Source organism: Ochotona princeps, chromosome 28, assembly GCF_030435755.1.
Source record: "Ochotona princeps isolate mOchPri1 chromosome 28, mOchPri1.hap1, whole genome shotgun sequence".
NCBI lineage: Eukaryota > Metazoa > Chordata > Mammalia > Lagomorpha > Ochotonidae > Ochotona > Ochotona princeps.
In genome coordinates this window covers 745,682-765,363 of record NC_080859.1, presented here as the reverse complement: position 1 = coordinate 765,363, position 19,682 = coordinate 745,682, and the positions used below count along the sequence as shown (strand labels likewise).

Below are 19,682 nucleotides of genomic sequence, written 5' to 3'. Positions count from 1 at the left end.
CCCACACATGACACACACTGCATACACATATCACACTGTGCATGTACTAGGCTCCTGCGCACATATCCCACATACATCACGTCACACATACTGTGCGTGTACCACACATCCTACACACTGTACACACATCCCACATGGCACACATGTATCACATATCCAACACACTGTGCATGTACTAGGCTCTTGCACATACAGCACACACGTCCCATACATATCCCACATGTGTTCCAGTCCCTTAAACATCCCCTCATTCACGCAGCATGCACACACCATGTTCTCTCACATATGGCAAGCACACGGCACACACATCGCACGTGCACTGTACTGCTGCTGCTAGCTCATCTCAAGCTAGGCCTCGGTCTCTACCCTGCACAAACTCCTGGACGCGGTCATGGCCTCTTTCTGCCTCAGGATGGACAGAGAAGTCCCTCACTGCCTCCCAGATCTCACCCCTGCTCAGCCCGTCTCCAACAGAGATGCCCAGAACACGGCAGGCCCTCAGGGCCTTGGGGAGGGAAGGACGTGGTGCTTTCGACCCCACTGCTGAGTTGTGCTGCGCATCTGCACACACCCAGGGGGTGGCACATCCGCTGTGTGGGGCCCTCTCAAGACTGGCTGCTTGGGGAGCAGGTCATGACCAGTGTGTAGCTGTGGACTTGGCATTTTTGGCTGGTGGCCATGGGCACCACAGGGATGTGGGCTCATGGTTGTGGTCCTGGTCAACACACACAGTGTACAGAGGGAGAAAATGGTGTCCAGCGCCTAACGGGATGGGATGTTGGTGTTAAGAATTTCCTATGCCCACAGCGGGAACCCTGACCCTCTGCCCATGAACAGAGCTCTGAGCATTCTCCCTCCACGGCTTCCCCCAGCAGTGCAGTGATTTCAACAGTCTTTGGGGAAAGCCGCCCAAGTTGCAGCTGGGCCCCGCTGTGGGTGGAAGTCTTCCATAGTTGAGGGCTGAATTCCTTCATCTGGACGTTACATGTCAACTGTAAGAATGGGTTATCTCCATAGTCACTGTGGTAGCCCACATGGTACACACATGTGCACACATGGCAAGCCACCCAGGCATGTGAGAAAGTGTTGTTGGGCTACTGTGGCAGTATGGGCCATACCCCACAGGGTCACTTAGCTGCATGGGAAGCTGCAAGCGATCAAACACATGCTGCCTCGACTGGTGGTATGGTTGTGGGCCTGGCAGTGAATGGCGCAGTCCCTTGGTGCCCTGTGCTTCCTGTGGTCAGGCAGCTAGCAACTTCTTGTACACGCTGCGGTTCAGGTGGCTAGAGGTGTCCCCCTTGCTGGCCATCAGCTGCCCGCTGCTGTTGCAGCTGGCCACATCGGCGCTGTCCCTGTGACACAGCAGGCTGCACAGCTGCCGCTGGCATTCGGAGGAGGCGAAGTAGTACAGCAGGGGGTCGAGGCAGCAGCTCACGCTGCTCACGCACACACACAGCAGGTAGGCAAAGTAGGCGGCCTCGGTGGAGGGGCCGTGCGGCAGGAAGGAGTAGTGTAGCACCAGGAGCACATTGGTGGGGCCGAAGCAGAGCAGGAAGATGCAGAAAACAGCAGCCGAGAGCAGCAGGGCCCGAGATTTCCTGCCGCGGTCGGACACGGCTGAGGAGCTGAGGCAGCGGAGGATGGAGGCATAGCAGACAGTGCAGATGGCGAGTGGCACGAAGAAGAAGATGGTGGCGAAGGCAGAGAAGTAGTAGGCGTAGAAGCCCCGCAGCAGGCGCTCGCTGAGCACATCGTGACAGGTGGTGAGGTTGAGCCCGGGCACTTGCACCGTCTGCTCCTGGAGCAGCAGCGGCACCACGCCTGCCAGGGCCAGGGCCCAGATGGCCAGGCACACCAGCGAGGCTCTGCCGAGCGTCCGCCAGGACAGGGACTGCATGGGGTAGAGCACAGCCAGGAAGCGGTCCACGCTGATAGCTGTCATGAGCATGATGGAGGCGTACATGTTGCAGTAGAAGGCTGCTGTGACCACGCGGCACAGCTCGGGCCCGAACCGCCAGTCGCTGCCCGAGTAGTAGTAGCTGATCTTGAAGGGCAGCACGGCCGTGAAGAGCACGTCAGCCGTGGCCAGGTGCAGCATGTACACTACGGCCGGCTTCTTGACCTTCATGCGCAGCAGGAACACGGCGATGGCTGTGAGGTTCAGTGGCAGACTGACCACCAGCACACCTGTGTAGACCGTGGGGACAAACAGCCGCAGCCAGGGGCTGCCCAAGTACTCGGAGGCCTCCTGGGAGATGGACACTGAAGGCGGCAGGCTGCGGTTGCCAGGGCTCAGCCTGCTCTCCGCCGGCGTGCTCACATTCTTTTCCTCATCCTCTTCCCAGGGGAATGGTTCGAACCCATGGCTGGAATCCCTGAGGAAGAAGGTCCGGGGACCCACAGTGTCATTGCCTGCGTCGGGTTCTGGAAAATAGGATTTAAAAGGTGAATGGATTAAAGGCAAAAGAAGGGCTGATGTGGAGGGTAAAGCCGTGACTAGGATGCCAGCATCTTGCACAGACATTGGTTTGATTCCTGGCTGCTCCACTTCTGATCTGGCTCCCTGCTAATGTACAGGACAGCCCAAGGCCCTGGGCCCTACACCCACATGGGAGACATGGAAGTTCTTGGCTTCTGTTGTGGCCATTTGAGTGAACCAGTAGCTGGAGGATCTCTTTCTTGCTCTCCTTCTGTGACAGTGCTTTTCAAATACATAAATAATAAATCATATTTAAAAACAGATGACCGATTCACTCACGTCTTGATTCCTTCCTTGTTGGAGCAGGTGACACACAGAAATCAAGACTTTTACTTGGAAAATTGCACAGTGTCTGTGTTGACAAAGCACATACAGCTCTGCCTGCAGGCCCCAGCAAGGTCTGACCATGGCTTTCACTGCTCATGTCTGTGTGTACAAAGTGCGTACAGCTCTGCCTGCAGGCCCCAGCAAGGGAGGACTGTGGCCTGTCACTGCTCATACCCAGCGGCCGTGGCCTTTCCCACACTGCCTGCAGCTGCCTAAGATGCCCCATGCTCCCCATACCAACACAAGTGCCACAGGGGCTTCTGCGAGGGCCTGGAGCTGGAGGCATGACAGGGCGGGGCCCAAGGCTCCCAGCTGGAGTCAGTTGAGTGTCCTCACTTTAGTTTGTGTACATGGCAGCTGTCCCAAGGGCCTTGCCACAACCAGGACCCACCCAATCACAGTCCCAACAGAGTCGTGGGCACTGGCTGTCCCAAGGGCCGCATCACAGCCAGGTCCCAATCATGGTCCCAATAGAACCGTGAACACTGTTGCCTCTGCCTGTCTGGCTGCCTCTGCTCTGCAGGGACGCTACTGTGCCCAGAACCACGCAGGAGCCCAGCGTTTGGCAGACATGACCAGACAAGGTGGAAAGGCTCCAGACATGCAGCAGGGGGCAGGGGTAGGGAGGGGAGCTTAGCTGGGCCTTGGGGCAGTGCGGAGGGAGGGCCATGACGCAGGCCCCTCCTGTGCTGCAGGATTTCAAAGAGGCTGGGATCTGGATATGTGCAGGGGACTTCCCACTTCCGGCTTTGTTAACAGCCAACACTGTGCAGGGCAGGGAGGCGGGGGCAGGAAGAGCCAGCACAATGGTGCCGAGACCCTGCCAGATGCAATGCCTCAGATAATAGGCTGCTGCCTGCTGGCCCAGCAGCTCCTTCAGCGTCTGGGCCTGGGGAGGAGGTGTCTCTGAGGGAGGCACAGGGTTTCCTGCAGTGGTGACAGGCATCCGCTCTGGCCTTACTTCCTGTCCTGGAGTTCCAGATGCTCTGAGTGCTAAGTCTCCTCCGGCCTCGTTGGGTATGGGCTGCTCCCAGGGTTTGAGGCGAGGACGGCGCCTGCAGCCTGCCTCCCTCCTTCCCCTGTGCATTCGGACACAGTCTCGGGTTTTGGGGAGAGGATACAGCCTGCACAGCAGCACTGACCAGGCTGACAGGCCACGGAAGCACCATGGAAGGCGGCCATGGCTTAGAGAGATAACCTCTGGTGCACAGTCTCAAGATCTAGGGGCAGGACACAGGTAGACCCAGGCATTGCCCAGCACACACAGATCCCAGGACAGGAATGGCCAGAGGGTGCCCCAGGCTCTGGCCTCCGTCCTGCCACAGACCTCCAATCATGTTTCCCAGGGAGAGACGCAAAGCCAAGTGGACCGAGGGACAACATTAAGACTTCTGCTCTCCATAGGGTCACAGCTGGAGCTGGCAAAAGCCACGGCCTGTCCAAGGAAGTCGGTGAGAAGCAGAAACATAGAAAACCAGATGGGTCACTTACATTCCGCACAGTGAGGAAACCAGCAGAACAAGATTCCTCCCATCCACACACACGGGGAACTGAGCAGCACGCAGACCCCAGCCCGGGCAGCAGGGCTAGGTGCGCGGCTCTCAAGGAAGGCACAGAGATGGCCAGAAGGTGTGTGAGGTCAGGCACCACCAGGGCTCGGTCATGCCTGTCAGATGGCCCTGACCAGTGGGGGTGTGAACTAGTGGTGACCACTAAGTCAGTGATCCCACTGCCGGGGAGTGCCCTGGGGAGTGAGCCCTTGGCTGTGTCCTTCGTCAGACAAGGGGCAAGGAGGTAAGAACAGTGTATGATGAGTCCTTGGCCTTGCAAAGGGACAATAAGTCCTAAGGCCGGCAGGGATGGGGAACAGAAGGACAGGAGCCACTGAGCCCCATGGTGGAGGGGGTCAGCAGGAGATGGGGTGGGCCAGACTGGGGCATGGCGACCCCAGGACACAGTCTGGGGAGGAGTCTGTCCAAGGCCGCACAGGAGGCAGAGGCCACACTCCCAACAAGACACCCTACACGTGAAAACCGCTTGGTGCGATGCAAGCTGGAGAGCTCAACGCCACTGCCCTCTGCGGAGATGCATTTCAGAACGTCCTGTGTGGACAGACTGTGCACCGTCCTCTGAGCAAGAAGCAGCTGCAGGCGTGTCCCAGGGCGAGTGTCCGGCGGCTCCCATAGCTGCGCAAGATTCAGTTCTGCCCCATGGGGCTTGTGATTGGGGTGTGAGCTGAGCAGAGGGCCAGAACCTGGCCAGGTGCCCTAGAGCACTCAGTCCTACGTGTGCCACTGGATGGTAGGAAGACAGCAGGAACCCTCAGCTCCCGTCCAGCAGACAGAGGCAGCGTTGGGTAGCACACCTCCCCCTTCCAACCAACACCACTGTCCAGCAGGAAGACCCAGGTCCCCAGACATGGCTGCTCCAGGCCCGGAGTGGGAAATGTACACAAGGTGCACTTTCCAGGAGCATCAGGCTGATGCCAAAGTGACTCTTGGTCACCCCCAACAATGTGGTCATGTGAGGAGCAAAGTGGTCAGGAGTGCAGCCAAATTTCTGATGGTCAGAGAGGTAGGGCCTCAGTTGGGAAGACAGGGTGAAGAGAAAGAGGGTGGGATGAGACTGAGCGTGTCAGTCCTCCCTCCGTCTTGGTCTCCTGCACAGGTATCAGTGGCCCAAAAGTCTAGGAGCTGTCCTCTGGCATCCCAGTGTGCCCTAGCAGGGAGCTGGTGTCTGATACGTAGCTGGCCCCGGCCCCAAGCATGTGACTTGAGGTGCTGATGCCCACACTCACCAGTCCCTTACCGGCAGCCCCATTCTCCAAGCAGGACAAGGTGGGGGCAGCAGGCAGACACTTCAGGGCAACAGGGTCCACAGAACCATGTCCGAGACAGACAAGGGCAACGGAAGAGATCTCAGCTGCAGCAAAGCAGAGCCAAGGCTGGGCCGTGAACCCCCATGGGTGACCAGCCTGGCTGAAGGGGTCCCTGGGAGGTGAACCAGCAGGCCTGGAAGAGCTCTCTCTGGATTTCAAATGATTCCATCTTAAAAAGTAAAAGAAGTTCTGATGCGATGGCTCAGTGGCTAAATCCTTACTTTCCATGTGCTGGGATCCCATATGGGTGCTGGTTCGTGTCCCAGCTGCTCCACTTCCCATCCAGCTCCCTGCTTGTGGCCTGGGAAAGCAGTCCAGGACGGCCCAAAGCCTTGGGATCCTGCATGTGCATGGGAGACCCAGAAGAAGCTCCTGGCTCCTAGCTCCTGGGATTGGCTCAGCTCCGGCCATTGCAGCCACTTAGAGTGAACCAGTGGATGCAAGATCTTTCTGTATGTCCTTCTCTCTTTAAATCTGCCTTTCCAATAAAAATAAATAAATCTTTAAAAAAAATAGAGGAAGGAAAGACTGCAGATGACCGAGGTGTGGGTCATTGGGCAGTACAGCCAGAGCCTGCTCTGGGACCAGGAAGAATAAGGATGGGAGGAGGCTGGGGACACGGATTTCTGGGCGCAGTGGGAGGCCATGACACTCCAGGCCAGTCTTCCCTCATGGCCACAGGCCCCGAGTGCTTGTCTAAAGACCCTTGGTTCCTGTGGGCATGCGGCCCCACCACAGTCCTGGGGCAGTGCAGATGGGAACGGACTGAGTAATGCACCGCGGACTGCATGTGATGGATGGACAGACGGCCTGTTGCATGGCTGTGAGTCACAGGCCGGGGTGACCCTCAGGAACACTGACAGAGCAGCGTGTCAGGGGCAGGACAGGCTGGGAGCGTGCAATGGCCACCATGGCCGTCAAGCTGTGGAGTGCATAATCCCCAGGGGCCCCAGCACAGCTGGCTCTGCGGTCCTCACCGCTGGTTTCCGCCCTTAAACACGGCCACAGACAGGTCTCCAAGAACCACAAACACCCCTCCTCCAGGCCAACCTCTCTGAGTGAGGTACCTAGCACGCGACCACCATCTGCCCTCTGTGTGCCCAGCAAGGTCGCTGCCCCACAACGTTTTGAGTGGGAAGCAGACATCCACGCCTGCCGGACATAGTTGCCCTTCTAGGCACGATCCAGGGGGCCAACTGAGGCAAGCACTGCGGAGGTGGAGTGGGGTTCGCTGCCCACCAGGGTCTGGAACCGGAGGGGTCCGGCTGCCTGCCCCGGGGTTAACCAGAGATGGAGCAGGGGCTCTCGTGGAGGGACACTGGGGCGACCACTGAGGGCGCACTGTGCCTTTTCGGGGAGGCGGCACTAGCGACGCACCCACAGTGAAGGGGTGAGAACACCCCAGGCAATCCCAGACCCAGGGACAAGCTCCCTCCTTGGGGGCTCCCTGGGGAAGGGAATCCTGGGAGGAGCGCAGCGCGCAGGGACTGAGGGCTCAACGCCAGGGTGACCTCCTGCTGGCCCGGCTGAGCCCCATGTCAGCCCTGGGTCAGGAGCAGGACCCCTGAGGGTGGGCGAGGACCCGGCTCGGTCCCACCGACCAGCTCCAGTCCCTTCCAGGCCGGTCCCACCGTGCGCCACCGCCGGACCCCAAACCTCCCACGCTGCCCCCCGCCCCGCCCGAGTGACCATCGACAGCGGGCCCTGGACAGAACCTGGTCGCCGCCCGCGGGCCCGTGGAGTCACCCATGGCCACGCAGCTTCCAGCTCCCTCTCGGGCCGCCGCTCAGTGCCCCGTCCGTCCAAACCGCCGCCCAGGACCCCCCGAAGCTCCAGCGCGGGCACTCGGCCACTTCCGCCCGGAGTCCCCCGGCCCGGCCGCGGAACGGCGGGGGCTTCCGGAGGGCACCGTGGCCGAGGGCGCTGGCAGGGCCGGCACCCGGGTGCGGCCGCTTCTGCCGCTCACCTGGCTCGTGGCTTGGGGCGCGGGCGCTCAGCAGAGGCCAGCACAGGCTGAGGCCGGCGGCCAGCAGCAGCAGCCGCCGAGGCCCCATTGTCCCAGGACGCAGCGCCTCTCCAGGGGCCGAGGGCGCGCGGGCGCGGGGTGACCAGCGGGGCGGGGCCGCGGTGGTGGGCGGGACGGGGAGGGCCTGGGACCCGGGGCGGGGCCAGCCGGTGGGCCCGCCGCCTCGCCCCGCAAACCGGGGTAGCGCCCCAACCCGACCCTGCGGGGCCCAGGACCCTGTCCTAGCCCCCTGAATTTTCTTCTTTCTTTATTCTTCCACCTGCTAACCTAAAGCAGTTGCTTAATTTTCACCCCTTCCCACCCACTTCAGCTACACTGGGCCAATGTTAGAATGTATTGCTGTGCAGTGTGGGTCTGAATTGTTGGTTATTCAGTCCCGAATCCACAAATCGCTGCATGCCTCGAAGAGCATTTTCCATGAGCATTCTCTGCTTTGGCGTCGTGCCCTTTCTGGGTCCTTAGCGCTGCCAGTGAAGAGCCCCCAGGCTACCTGGTTACCACTCTCCCACGTCCCTGGCAGGATACCCCAGAACCACACCCACGCCTTCCCCTGTTACCCACCTTCCTTTTTGCACTCCTGGAGCCAGATGGCTAGGACAGGGAGGGACTAGAGGTAGGTGGGTTCTGGCCTGAACCCTGCCAGGGACCACCCACCCTCCTTCTTTACCAAACTGACTGGCCTTCCTCTGGGCCACAACTTTCACTGGGCACCTGGGTAGTGTGTGCCGGCCACAGCTCACGCTGGAGTTTGATCACAGAGAGGTGGGGGCGCCAGCCTCCACCCTGGTCCCAGGCTGTGCACTAGGGTTTGTGGGGCTGTGTGGGTTGCCAGGGGATAGGCTGTGCTCACCACGATGTGTCTTCCTCTCTCCCTTGCCCCATTACCTGGTGCCATGTGTTGGGGCCCTTGCCAGAGCTGAGCGGATAGGATGATCCTGAACCTCGGGGCTGTGGCTGAACCACAGATCTTACAGCCGTCCTGGGGTTGTCACAGCAACACACAGCACACAGTGGCATAATGTGGGGTAACTAGTACAATACCTAGGTAACTAGTACAGTGACCAGAGTAACTAGTGCAGCACCCGGGTAACCCGTACAGTGGCCAGGGTAACTAGTACAGCACTGGGTAACCAGTATGGTTATCAGGATAACTATTATAGCAGCTGGGGTAACTAATTACCTAGTATAGCACTTGGGGTAATTAATTACCTAGGTAACTAGTATTGCACCTGGGGTAACTAGCATGGTACTTGGGTATTATTTCCTTACCTGATACATTCTATCTGGAATCTTCTACCCAGTAAATGATTTGAATTTATTAGGGAAAGCCAAATCAATATGATTAAGTAACATTTATTTTATGTGAAACCATTTGCAGAGAATACATTTAAAACCACCCAGTCTCTGATTTTACAGCATTACAGCGGGAGTGTCCCTTCAAGCTGCGGGGGCAGGGTGTGGGCTCTCCCCGGCCCTGAGTCCTCCGGGCAGAGCCCAGCACCTCCACCCAAGGCGGCAGTGGTCTTTCCTCTTCAGGAACCAATCACTGTGCAGTCACGTTCAATCACTTACAAAACCCTATTTTGAATTGCACAAAATTTCTTTAAAATCATTGATTCCCAGAAGACAGAGCTTAGAACTGTCTAAATAATTCATTACAAATAATCAGATTTCTGTTTCTTCACAGATCAGAAGAAAGAATCCATGAAGAACTGTGGGACTTGAGAAGGACATTTTAAAATTTCTCCCAGGAGGTCGGGCTCCCACGTGGCCCGGTGTAGGCTGCATGTCCCCTCTGTGAAGCCCTGTGGGTGCTGCTGGGGAGTCCCGAGGCCTCCCGCCACCCGTGGACACCACCCACTGCCTTACTTGGCATTCCCATGCAGCGATGCGGATTTCTCCAGAAGGCACATGGTGCATTCCCTAGGACAGTTTTGGTCTTTGAAAAAAAAATCACAAGTTCCTAAGCAGTGATTTTGATCGTGTTTTAAAAAAAAAATACTCAACGCATTTCTTTCTGAGGGTTGGTGGGGCCTCACTTTCCATAGAACTTCTTGTTGAGCAAATAGATGAGGAGGTTAACGTTGACCTTGACCTTGTCGAACATCTTCATCACAGCCACACCCTCATACTGCATCTGCAGCAGGTCCTGAAACGGGAGGGAACCTGGGTCAGGGGCACACACATCTCCACAGGCTGCTGACGAACATGGGCCAGGAACTCCAGCTTCCCCACGCCAGGACGTGGAGCCACCCTGCACAGCTGTGAGAATTCCTGCATGAGTAACAGAGGCGTCTGCAAACCCTGAAGCTACCGTCCCCTGGGATCAGAGGGATCTGCGAGATGGCCAGAGCGGTGGTAAAGGGAGGCCTCAGGCCTGACTGCCCCTTCCAGGAAGAGCTACCCAACCCTTCCTTTTCACAGGGGGAGGGCTTCTCACAGAACTCACTGAAACTGAACAGGACTGCTGTAAGCAGAAGGCCTGCCACACATTCCCCTGCCACAGAACACGACCGTCACACAGGACACGACTGTCACACAGGACACGACCCTCTCTGGGAGGATACGACCCTCACAGGACATGCCCCTCACACAGGACACGACCCTCACACAGGACATGACCCTCACGTAGGACACGACCCTCACAGGACACCACCCTCTCTGGGAGGATACGACCCTCACAGGACATGCCCCTCACACAGGACACGACCCTCACACAGGACATGACCCTCACGTAGGACACGACCCTCACAGGACACCACCCTCTCTGGGAAGACATGACCCTCGCCCTACAATTTTCTTTAGGCCAAAATGGTGAACAAATTGAGTAGGATCTGGAGGCACAGAGCTGTCAGGTTTGCCTAAACCCCTTGTTAGTATTTGGAACTCCCAACAGTTCACTGGAAGTCCTGGCCGTCTCATTCTGTCAACCGGTACATGTGTGTGGAGGATCACACACTGCACATAGAGCTGTCTGGCAGCTCTGGTGCTCACATTGCACTTCTGGGTGCTGCTGCCTGGGGCCATTCTCATGAGGGCCCTGCCCTGTTCCAGGCTCTGGGATTCCTGTTCCTAAAATCCTCACAGCTTGGAGCCAGGGCCCTGCATTCTTGTTTCAGACTGAGCCCTGCACAACGTGGAGCCCCAGGGTCCTCGGCCACCTGCCAGCAGCTGAGGGGCAACATAACACAGCCGTCCTGGAAGAGATGGCGACAGTCAATAGCCAGGCCCACGGAGGGGCTCTTGGTTCTCTCTAAACACCTTGTGTGGTGGGTTCTGGGGTCCAGCTCTTCCTGCTGGGCCCGGGTCTGCATCCTTGCAGGCACCCCACAGTGTCTGCCATTGTCACTGCACACCCACTCCCCACAGCCGTCAGCACAGTGCAGGTCCCTCTCCATGCTCGTCTAGAGGTGATGTGACATGATGAAGACTCCTGCTAGCTAGACCACGAAGTACACGGGGCCATCGACTGGGCCAGAAAGCAACGCTGCACTGCCCCTCCTTGATCTGGTCACCACAACTCTGCCTTCTCTTGGGCTGTGAGGGATGTACTATACCTACATGCTTATCAGGATCTGCTCCTGCCTGCTTTTCTGCCCTGATTTCCCAAGGTTGATGGACAGAGAGGAAGCGCTCTGAACTGTGGGGGCCGGAGGGCAGGAGGGCAAACAGGCGTGGACAGGCAGGCACACGAGGGTTTAACTCCCTCCTGGGGGTTTAGCGAGACTTGTGTGGACACTGCACAGATCCTGGAACATTCTGGAAGTAGTCAGTAAATGTGATAATAAAGCAGGAAGGCGGTCCCGTATCAACTGAGCTGGGACTGAGGACGAAGGGGCTGTGGGTGGAGGAGTGGCTGCATCTCGCCCCCACTTGTTTTTGCACACAAACTATATTTCTCAACACGTTTGTCTCCAGTGGCTCTGAAAGGCCAGACAACTTACACTGCAGACTCCACTGTCACGCACATCTGTTTTGCACATCTGGTGAGACACTCGTTCGCTGAGTGGGTGTGAGAAACTTGTAAAGCCTGGTGGGCAGGGGAGGGGACAGAAGGAGTGACAGCAGGAGAGCTCTGTGCCTGAGCACATGCAGGCAGGCAGGAAGCGCGAGTTTCTAACAAGAAACATTTTCTGCCTTTTTCCTGGACTGCAGGAAAAACCAACTGCCATAGTCTGCCATCTAAGAGTGTTTTACCCACCAGACACTGCAAATGTCACAGCTCTAAAACACTTGGCTGGCAGGCGAGGCTGGTGCCAGGCCTAGGCCAGCCGGGGGTGCAGAGGAAGGCAGCCATGGGAGGCAGGGACCTGCTCACCTGGATGTTGAGCTGTACCTTCTCCATCTCCATACCGAGGAACTTGGACCTGACGTCAAAGATGCCCACATCCTCAGTAGCAATGATGTCAAACAAGACGTTCTTGAACCTGCAGAGAGGGGATGGTCGCACATGGACTTACAGACACTCGGTGTCAGAGACTCCCTGGGAAGTCACTGCAACTTCCCGCCATTCTCCCACATGCGTATGTGAGAGCCACCTGCTGAGCAGGGACATGTGCGCCCCGGAAAGGGACCTGAGGGACACAGTCCTGAGGAGAATCACTGAGTGGGACCATGGACGCTGTGCAGTGACCTGCATGATGTGAGGAGGGGGGCTACAAAACACCAGGAACTCAAATGAATGGGGAGCATGTCTCTGGGAAGGTGGTCAAGACATGGTCCCGGAAGTGGTGGGACACCATGTCAGGGAGAAAGGCAGGTTAGGCCAGGCACCAGCCCGGCTGCCCTGGATAGACGGTAGGGAGAGCGAGCACAGGCTTGGGTGTCCAGTCGTGGCTGAGCAGCAGGGCTGTGGGACCCTCCCCCACAGCACACAGCCCAGAGGGCCGGTCGGGGTTAACACTATCTGCAGTGGGGCCATGGAGAACATGACTCATGACCCACAAAGCACTTTTCCTGTGCTGCCGGGCCAGCACCTCCTGGCCCGTCGCCCACTCACTGGCTGGGCTGCAGGTCGTCAATCCCCAGCAGGACACCCTTCTCATGCAGCCGCGCCGCTGTGTACCGCACAGGCTTCGCTCTCCTGGCTCCGCGTGCCTCTTCCTTATTGTCCAGCTTGATCGATCTCCGGGAGTTTCTGCCAAAAGCAGCACAGAGCAACTGTGGCCAGGACAACCTCGCAACAACCATGCCCAGGGTGGTGCTGCTGCCCACACCTGGCCTCCACCACCTTGCACCCTGAGTAGAGGGAAGGCACTCCTGGAAAGCAGCTCAGTGCTGGGCAGGTGAGAGTCAGTGCTAACCCCTGTGGGACTCACTGCCTCGTCTCAAATGCCCGGGACCACAGGGCCAACTTGGGTCTCAAGGGTGACTTAGGCGTCCTGCCTGGACATGCCACAGGTCACGTGGCCAACACAGCTCCCACTACTGCAGATGTCACGCCTGTTCCCGTGGAGCTTTGGACTGACACGCTGCCTCCTCACATGCTACTTCATCCCCTACTGTGGGGGGAGGTCATGGCAGCTGAGCTGACCTCCTCCCCACTCCCCCCATCCCAAGTACACTGGAGATGAGAGCGGCTGCCTGCTCCCCCCAGGCGGACTGAAGTCAAGACCGAGTGGGCCCAAAGCCATGATTTACTCAGACCCACAAGCAATTGGGGGCCTTTCTGTGCACCCCAGCCCTACCCCTGCACAGCCCAGCAGATACGAAGATTCTAGGAGAATGCTGTGCCACATGTGTCAGTGGCTCAGGTAGAGCACGTCAACCTGAGCCAGGTGGTAAGGACAGCTATGCGCAGGAGTGCAAGCCCCAGGTGGCAGTGGTGCCTGCGGAAATCTATGGTGCATGTTGAGGTTGGCAGCGGCAGCCAGAATGTTCCTGCTCCGTCAGCCACCGGGCAGTGTAACGCCATCAAGGGGCCCTGAGCCACAGGCCAGAGGCGTTGCCCAACAGGACCAAATGCACACAGCACCCCTAGCGTTCTCGCAGCACCTGGGATTGTGAGTGACAAGCTAGTGACAGGGCATCCCCCAATGCCTGTCCACTGGTTTCAAACACTGGACTGAGCTCCAGGAGTGCCACGCTTGCAGGCAAGCATGTACCGCATGGCAGGGCTGGTGGCTCAGCCTGCTACACCATCCTGGGGCTCTCACTCACTTCCTGTTTAGGTTATCCAGGCAGGCCTTGATGTAGGTGTCATAGTAATTGATCTGTTCCTCGTAGAAGGCTGCCTTCTTGTTCAGGGCGAGCAGGGTCTGCTGTAGCTTGGCCAGCTCAGCTTTCCGGAGTTTGCGGTAGACTCTCTGGTTTCGAATATCCTGGAACGACAAGGAAGGGCGGGAGGCTGAAGGAGACGTGGCCGGGCCTGTCTAGCTAGCAGGAGTCGTCATGGGCAGTGTGCTTCAGCGGATGCTGTACTGCAGGCCCCATTCTGTCCACAGCAGGTCTGCAAGACCCCTGCCGAGGGAGTTTAGAAACACACCGCTTCCGCCAGAATCCCCGAGGCGCGAGCAGGAGCCCTGTCATTTCTTCAGACTATCAACATCCTTCCTGCTTTTGGCTGGAAAGTCATTTTGGGATTCGTTTTACTTGTAAGCAACACCCTTTCATTTGGCCCACATTTTTCAACATGTGTGAAGACGCATTTGGGCCTGGCAAATATTGATAACTGAGACAGATGGCGAGGATTGGCCCTGACGACTGTCATGGCTCCCCTGCACCGCTCCCCACCCCAGTCCTGTGGATCCAGCCCCCTGTGCACTGCCCTCCTCCCCCCACCCCTACCTTTGTGGATCCAGTTCCCTGTGCACTGCCCTCCTCCCCCCACCCCTGCCTCTGTGGATCCAGCCCCCTGTGCACTGCGCTCCTCCCCCCAGCCCTGCCTTTGTGGATCCAGCCCCCTGTGCACTGCCCTCCTCCCCCCACCCCTACCTTTGTGGATCCAGCCCCCTGTGCACTGCCCTCCTCCCCCCACCCCTACCTTTGTGGATCCAGCCCCCTGTGCACTGCCCTCCTCCCCCCACCCCTACCTTTGTGGATCCAGCCCCCTGTGCACTGCCCTCCTCCCCCCACCCCTACCTTTGTGGATCCAGCCCCCTGTGCACTGCCCTCCTCCCCCCACCCCTGCCTCTGTGGATCCAGTTCCCTGTGCACTGCCCTCCTCCCCCCACCCCTGCCTCTGTGGATCCAGCCCCCTGTGCACTGCCCTCCTCCCCCCACCCCTACCTTTGTGGATCCAGCCCCCTGTGCACTGCCCTCCTCCCCCCACCCCTGCCTCTGTGGATCCAGTTCCCTGTGCACTGTGCTCCTCCCCCCACCCCTGCCTCTGTGGATCCAGCCCCCTGTGCACTGCCCTCCTCCCCCCACCCCTGCCTATGTGGATTCAGCCCCCTGTGCACTGTGCTCCTCGGCACCACCATCCCCAAGCCCCTGTGGATTCAGCCCTTCCCCACCCCCTGTGCACTGCCCTCCTCCCCCCACCCCTGCCTCTGTGGATCCAGCCCCCTGTGCACTGTGCTCCTCGGCACCACCATCCCCAAGCCCCTGTGGATTCAGCCCTTCCCCACCCCCTGTGCACTGCCATACTGCCCATGGCTGCTTCTGTGCTGAGCGGGCATTGGCTGCTTCCCAGCCACCATGCCCTATGCAACACCAAAGGACAACACTTCCTGCACCAGGGCTGCCTCTAGTGCTCCCAGTCACCTGGGGAGGATTCTGAGCGGGTGGGGGAGGCGAGGACCTACTTCTGTCATTTCACAGGGGACTGAGTGTCTGTGAAGGCTGGAGTGTGGAGAGGGGGCGTTTCCCAGAACCCCAGCTACCAAGAAGTGGCTGTGTTTGGATGTGAATAGAATTCCTGGAACACAAATGGAGGGGGCTGCCCACAACTGACAAGAGCCACACTTGATGGCTAATGAGCTGGCATTCTTGCAGTAGGCACTGATGCACTGGCAGACACCACACTGGAGACTGTGCACCTCACGCTGCCTGTCCCCAGGGAGCAGAGGGGCCCCACACTCTGAGCTGAACAAGCTCACGAAGCAGAATTCTTTGGAGGGAGGTCTTCTAGACAGTCCTTATCTTTTCCAAATCATGTATGCAGCAGGTTCTGGAAATGCTTCTTTAATCAAAAGCACTGCTTTCCTTACCCCTTAGTCCCAGAGGGAAACATGCCCTACCCCGTGGCACCTGGCCGACCAGAACCCAGGGGTCTCAGTGGAAGCGCATGACCGCCTGTTTCCGAGCAGTGAGGAGCATTTCGCCTCTAGCCCCCTTCTAACCTGGGTTAGATGAGACGTGCTTTTCCCCTTATCCCTGCAGACAGAGCTCAGCACGTGCTGTGCTGCTTCCTCCTGCAGATGAGTGGGGAACAAGCTTCTCCACCATAAACCACAGGGGCCTGCAAGCTGACTGTGGGGCCTCGGTGGCCTCTGGCCCAAGCACATCCCCACCATGGACCGTGGGACAGCCCACTCTGCTCCCTCACCTCCAACCATGTCCCTCTCTTGCCAGCTCAGGGGATTGTGACTAGTTTGCACTCAAAGCCATCATCCACTATGAAGCTGTTCTAACTAAGCCCACCCTTCCCCTCTGGGTGTGCAGTGCTGCCAGCGCCTGATGCCTCACAGACCCGTGCGGGGGCGGGGGGGGAGGGAGGGAGACAGCGTCTGACCTTGGCAATCTCGTTGAGGATGTCCTGGTATTTGTTGGTGGAGGACACGAGTCCGCTCTGCTCCAGTGTCCGCAGGTTCCTTTGGATCTTGCGCTTCTTCTGCTCCAGGGGCAGCTGAGCATCCTCCGCCAATGGCTGGCTCTGCCCCTGGTCACCTGTGGTTCTGGAGGCCGTGGCTGCACGGCTCGCCACATCTGCAGTGTGGTCCTGCTCCTGCAAGGGGGACAGCTGACACCTGCTTGTCTCAAAGCCCTCAATCATGGATGCAGGGCTTCACTCCCCTCCCAGAGTGGCCACCACCCTGACAGGTCAGAAGCTGCGTGCAGCCCTGGATGCCAGTCTCCTGTGTGTGTGCCGGTTGGTTCCTGGCTGCTTCTGACCCAGCTCCCTCCTGCTGCATTAAGAAAGCAGCAGAGAATGTCCCAGGTGCCTGGGCCCACGTGGGAGACCCTGAGGGAGCTCCTGGACCCTGGTTTTAAGTCTGGCCCAGAAGCAGACAGCTGTTAATGGACCAGAGGAACCAGGAATTCTGGCACAGCAAGGTCTTGGATGGTGTCATGTGCACAGATGAAAACCACTTGGACGGCATAGTCAGAGAGATAAGGGATTTTCCTGCCTCCCATAATGTACAACAAGTGAGTACTGGATGCCACCATTCTGCAGGCGAGACTCCCACCAGGCAGTCTGCCCATGCACTGTCCCTTCTGAGACAGAAAGGTGGGAGAGAGGCAGGGTGCCCACCCACTGGTTCACTCTCCAGAGGCCAGCTGAGCTTCAGGCTGGGAGCTGGAAACTGAATCCAGGGCTTTCATGTAAACAGCAGTGGCCCAGCTACCTGGGCCATCACAGCTGCCCCCAAGGTCTGCCTCAGCAGCAGCAGGAGTCAGGGCCTAAAGTTGGACCCTCTGATATGGGGTGCAGGAACCTCAGCCTCCAGGTCAAACGCCTCCCTGTAGCATGGTTTAACCTGGACCATGAGTCAGGGACACTGTCATTCTTCCCACTGTGCAGCTGAGGAAACTGAAGCAGAGGGGCTCCCACGGGCCCATGTACACATGTGGGAGGGTGGGACCCCAGGCCCTCAGCACAGAGGGGTTCCCGAGGGCCCACGTACACATGTGGGAGGGTGGGACCCCAGGCCCTCAGCACAGAGGGGTTCCCGAGGGCCCACGTACACATGTGGGAGGGGTGGGACCCCAGGCCCTCAGCACAGGAGCATCTGGGGGAAAGAAGGCATCTAACAAGGACAGTCTCTTACAGTGACTCACAGCCACATCTGAAATGCCCAGTGACAAGTAACAGTAGCATCAGGTCTCATGTTTGTAAAATCAGAACCCAGGAAAGAGTCCCTGGCAGCCAGCACAGCTAAGTCAGGGCATGTCTCTGTGGTCAGCTGAGAAACTCTGCCACAGTGAAGAAGGGGAGGCAGTCACTGACACTGAACGTGACACTGCGATCGTTCGTTCCCCAGTGGCCGAGCAGAAATGTCACCTTGTGGGTCTCACGCAGGCTGGTCTCTGGCTCGGACATGGAGGGTTCTGACCCATGGACACAGTATGAGGACCATCAACAGCTGTGTCGCGGCATCCTCCACTTCATTGCTGGGGTGAGTCGGCACGAGTGACAGCTTCCCCTTCCTGCCTCCCAGAACCATCTCCAGCTCCTCCACACCCAGGCCCCATGTGCCAAACATTGGGGTTCCCACCAGCAGCTTGGGAGCCCCTGAACAGCCTTCCCCACAGACATGGGCCGAATGTGGGGGTCATGTTCATATGAACATCCACCAGGATGGGGAGTCGGTGCCTTCCTGACTCACACCTGCTGCTCGGTGGCTGGCGTTTCCAGGATTTCCGTCAGGGTGCTCCCAGGCTGGTTTCGGACCACGTCCACGATCAGCTTCTTGGTCCTTGCAAGACAGAGCAGGCAAGAGACATTCAGACAGTCCTGCACACAGCAAGGCTGCCTGGACAGCAGCTCACTGGCCAGAGCACTGAGTGGCCTGTCCTGTGCTGGAGGCCCCACATGTCCAGCATAAGCATCCTCGTCTGGGTGCTGTAGGGTCACACAGTCACACCATGAGCACAAGAGTATCCGAGGCTAGTCACCTGTGGGACTTCTCCTTTTGTGTGGGGGCTGGAGGAACGAGGGTGGACAGAGGGAGCAGAACAGCGTCCCATGTCCTGCCTGGCTTTTGGCACCTGAGTCAGGGTAATGTGGGGCCAGGCTAGCCACCTGTTCCTGCTGCGAGAGGGTGGTAGGCTGCCAGCTGACAGGGCAGCAGCGAGCACTGGCACTCGAGAACTGGGAAAACTCAAATACAACAGCCGGGCTGGGTCCTCAGCTGCAGGCAGAGCGCAGGGGTCCAGCACTCAAGACTTCTGCTGGCACAGTCGGCCATTCCTGTGGCATGGGGTTGCAGAAAAGTTTAGGGGTCAAATCTGCCCACGGTTTTTATCCCAAAAGTGGCAGGGGGAGGGGACAACACTGGGAATCTGGGAAAAGTTTCCCTTCCAGCACACAGATAAACATGTGCGTGCACACACACAGACCCCCTCCACACACACTGAGAAGCTGCCCGAGGCAGAGACAGGGCTGATGAGGGAGAGTCGCTGTGTTCACCTTCAGTTCTGACAGGCTCCCCTCGCCCTCTCGGGGCCCGGCGAGCCCTCTAGATGACAGCAGGGAAGACTCATGGCTGGGAGATGCAGGGACAGAACCTACATCCCCGCAGCGTGACCCAACAGCAACTGTTCCCAAGTGAGTCCTCCATATGAGTTCTGGGTCCATGGGACGACCCAACGCATCGTCTTTCTCCTTTTCCTATGCTACAGTTATGTGTGAGATGAGATCAGTGTGGCTTCCTGCCCTCATTCCTCACGGCCCCAGGAGAACCACTTCCACTGTGGATCCTTGTCGCGGGGCCCAGGGTGGGCTGAGAAAACCTAGGGGACTCAGGGTGGGCAAAAAGCCAGTGACACCCTGAGGGTCATTTCCTCCCTGGACAACCCCTCCTCCATCATAGTGTGCCAAACAGGATGCTGAGCTAAAAGTAAAAGCACCGGGCAACTGGGAACATGTGAGCAGGTGACAGTCTATCACTGTGGGAGTGCTGTTCTCTGCAGGAGTTGTCTGTCCCCTCTGGAATGCTGTAGCACCGCTTGGGGCACTATTCCCCTTGGGAATGCTCTAGCATGACCTGGCCCATGGCTCCCTAGAGCAGCTGTCTGCCCTGGAATGCTATAGGATGACCCAGGACACTGTTCTCTATCTACCCCTGGGAACGCTGTAGGACAGC

The 19,682-nt window shown here is 58.3% G+C and overlaps 2 protein-coding genes across 5 annotated transcripts in view; both read right to left on the bottom strand.

Moving 5' to 3' along the window:
* Positions 1-264: 264 nt before the first annotated feature.
* Positions 265-7,791, bottom strand: F2R (coagulation factor II thrombin receptor). The gene is made up of 2 exons (XM_004586326.2): positions 7,654-7,791; positions 265-2,427 (listed from the first exon to the last, which is right to left on the bottom strand). The coding sequence occupies exons 1-2, from the start codon at positions 7,739-7,741 to the stop codon at positions 1,244-1,246; spliced, it is 1,272 nt and encodes a 423-aa protein (XP_004586383.2). The 5' UTR covers positions 7,742-7,791; the 3' UTR covers positions 265-1,243.
* Positions 7,792-9,050: 1,259 nt separating this feature from the next.
* IQGAP2 (IQ motif containing GTPase activating protein 2) overlaps positions 9,051-19,682 on the bottom strand; it is a 112,224-nt gene continuing 101,592 nt past the window's right edge. For all 4 annotated transcript variants that reach the window (XM_058656410.1, XM_058656407.1, XM_058656408.1 and 1 more), the window contains 6 exons: positions 18,206-18,293; positions 16,388-16,600; positions 13,873-14,033; positions 12,713-12,850; positions 12,032-12,140; positions 9,051-9,862 (listed from right to left, as the gene is read on the bottom strand). In XM_058656410.1, the coding sequence (XP_058512393.1) occupies positions 9,749-9,862; positions 12,032-12,140; positions 12,713-12,850; positions 13,873-14,033; positions 16,388-16,600; positions 18,206-18,293 (823 nt within the window). In that variant the 3' untranslated portion in view covers positions 9,051-9,748. The remainder of the gene's footprint in view (positions 9,863-12,031; positions 12,141-12,712; positions 12,851-13,872; positions 14,034-16,387; positions 16,601-18,205; positions 18,294-19,682) is intronic.

Coding starts and splice junctions, on each gene's coding strand:
- F2R (XM_004586326.2), bottom strand. CDS start 7,741: ATGGGGCCTCGGCGGCTGCTGCTGCTGGCCGCCGGCCTCAGCCTGTGC. Junction 2,428..7,653: donor CGCCCCAAGCCACGAGCCAG/GTGAGCGGCAGA, acceptor CCTATTTTCCAG/AACCCGACGCAGGCAATGAC.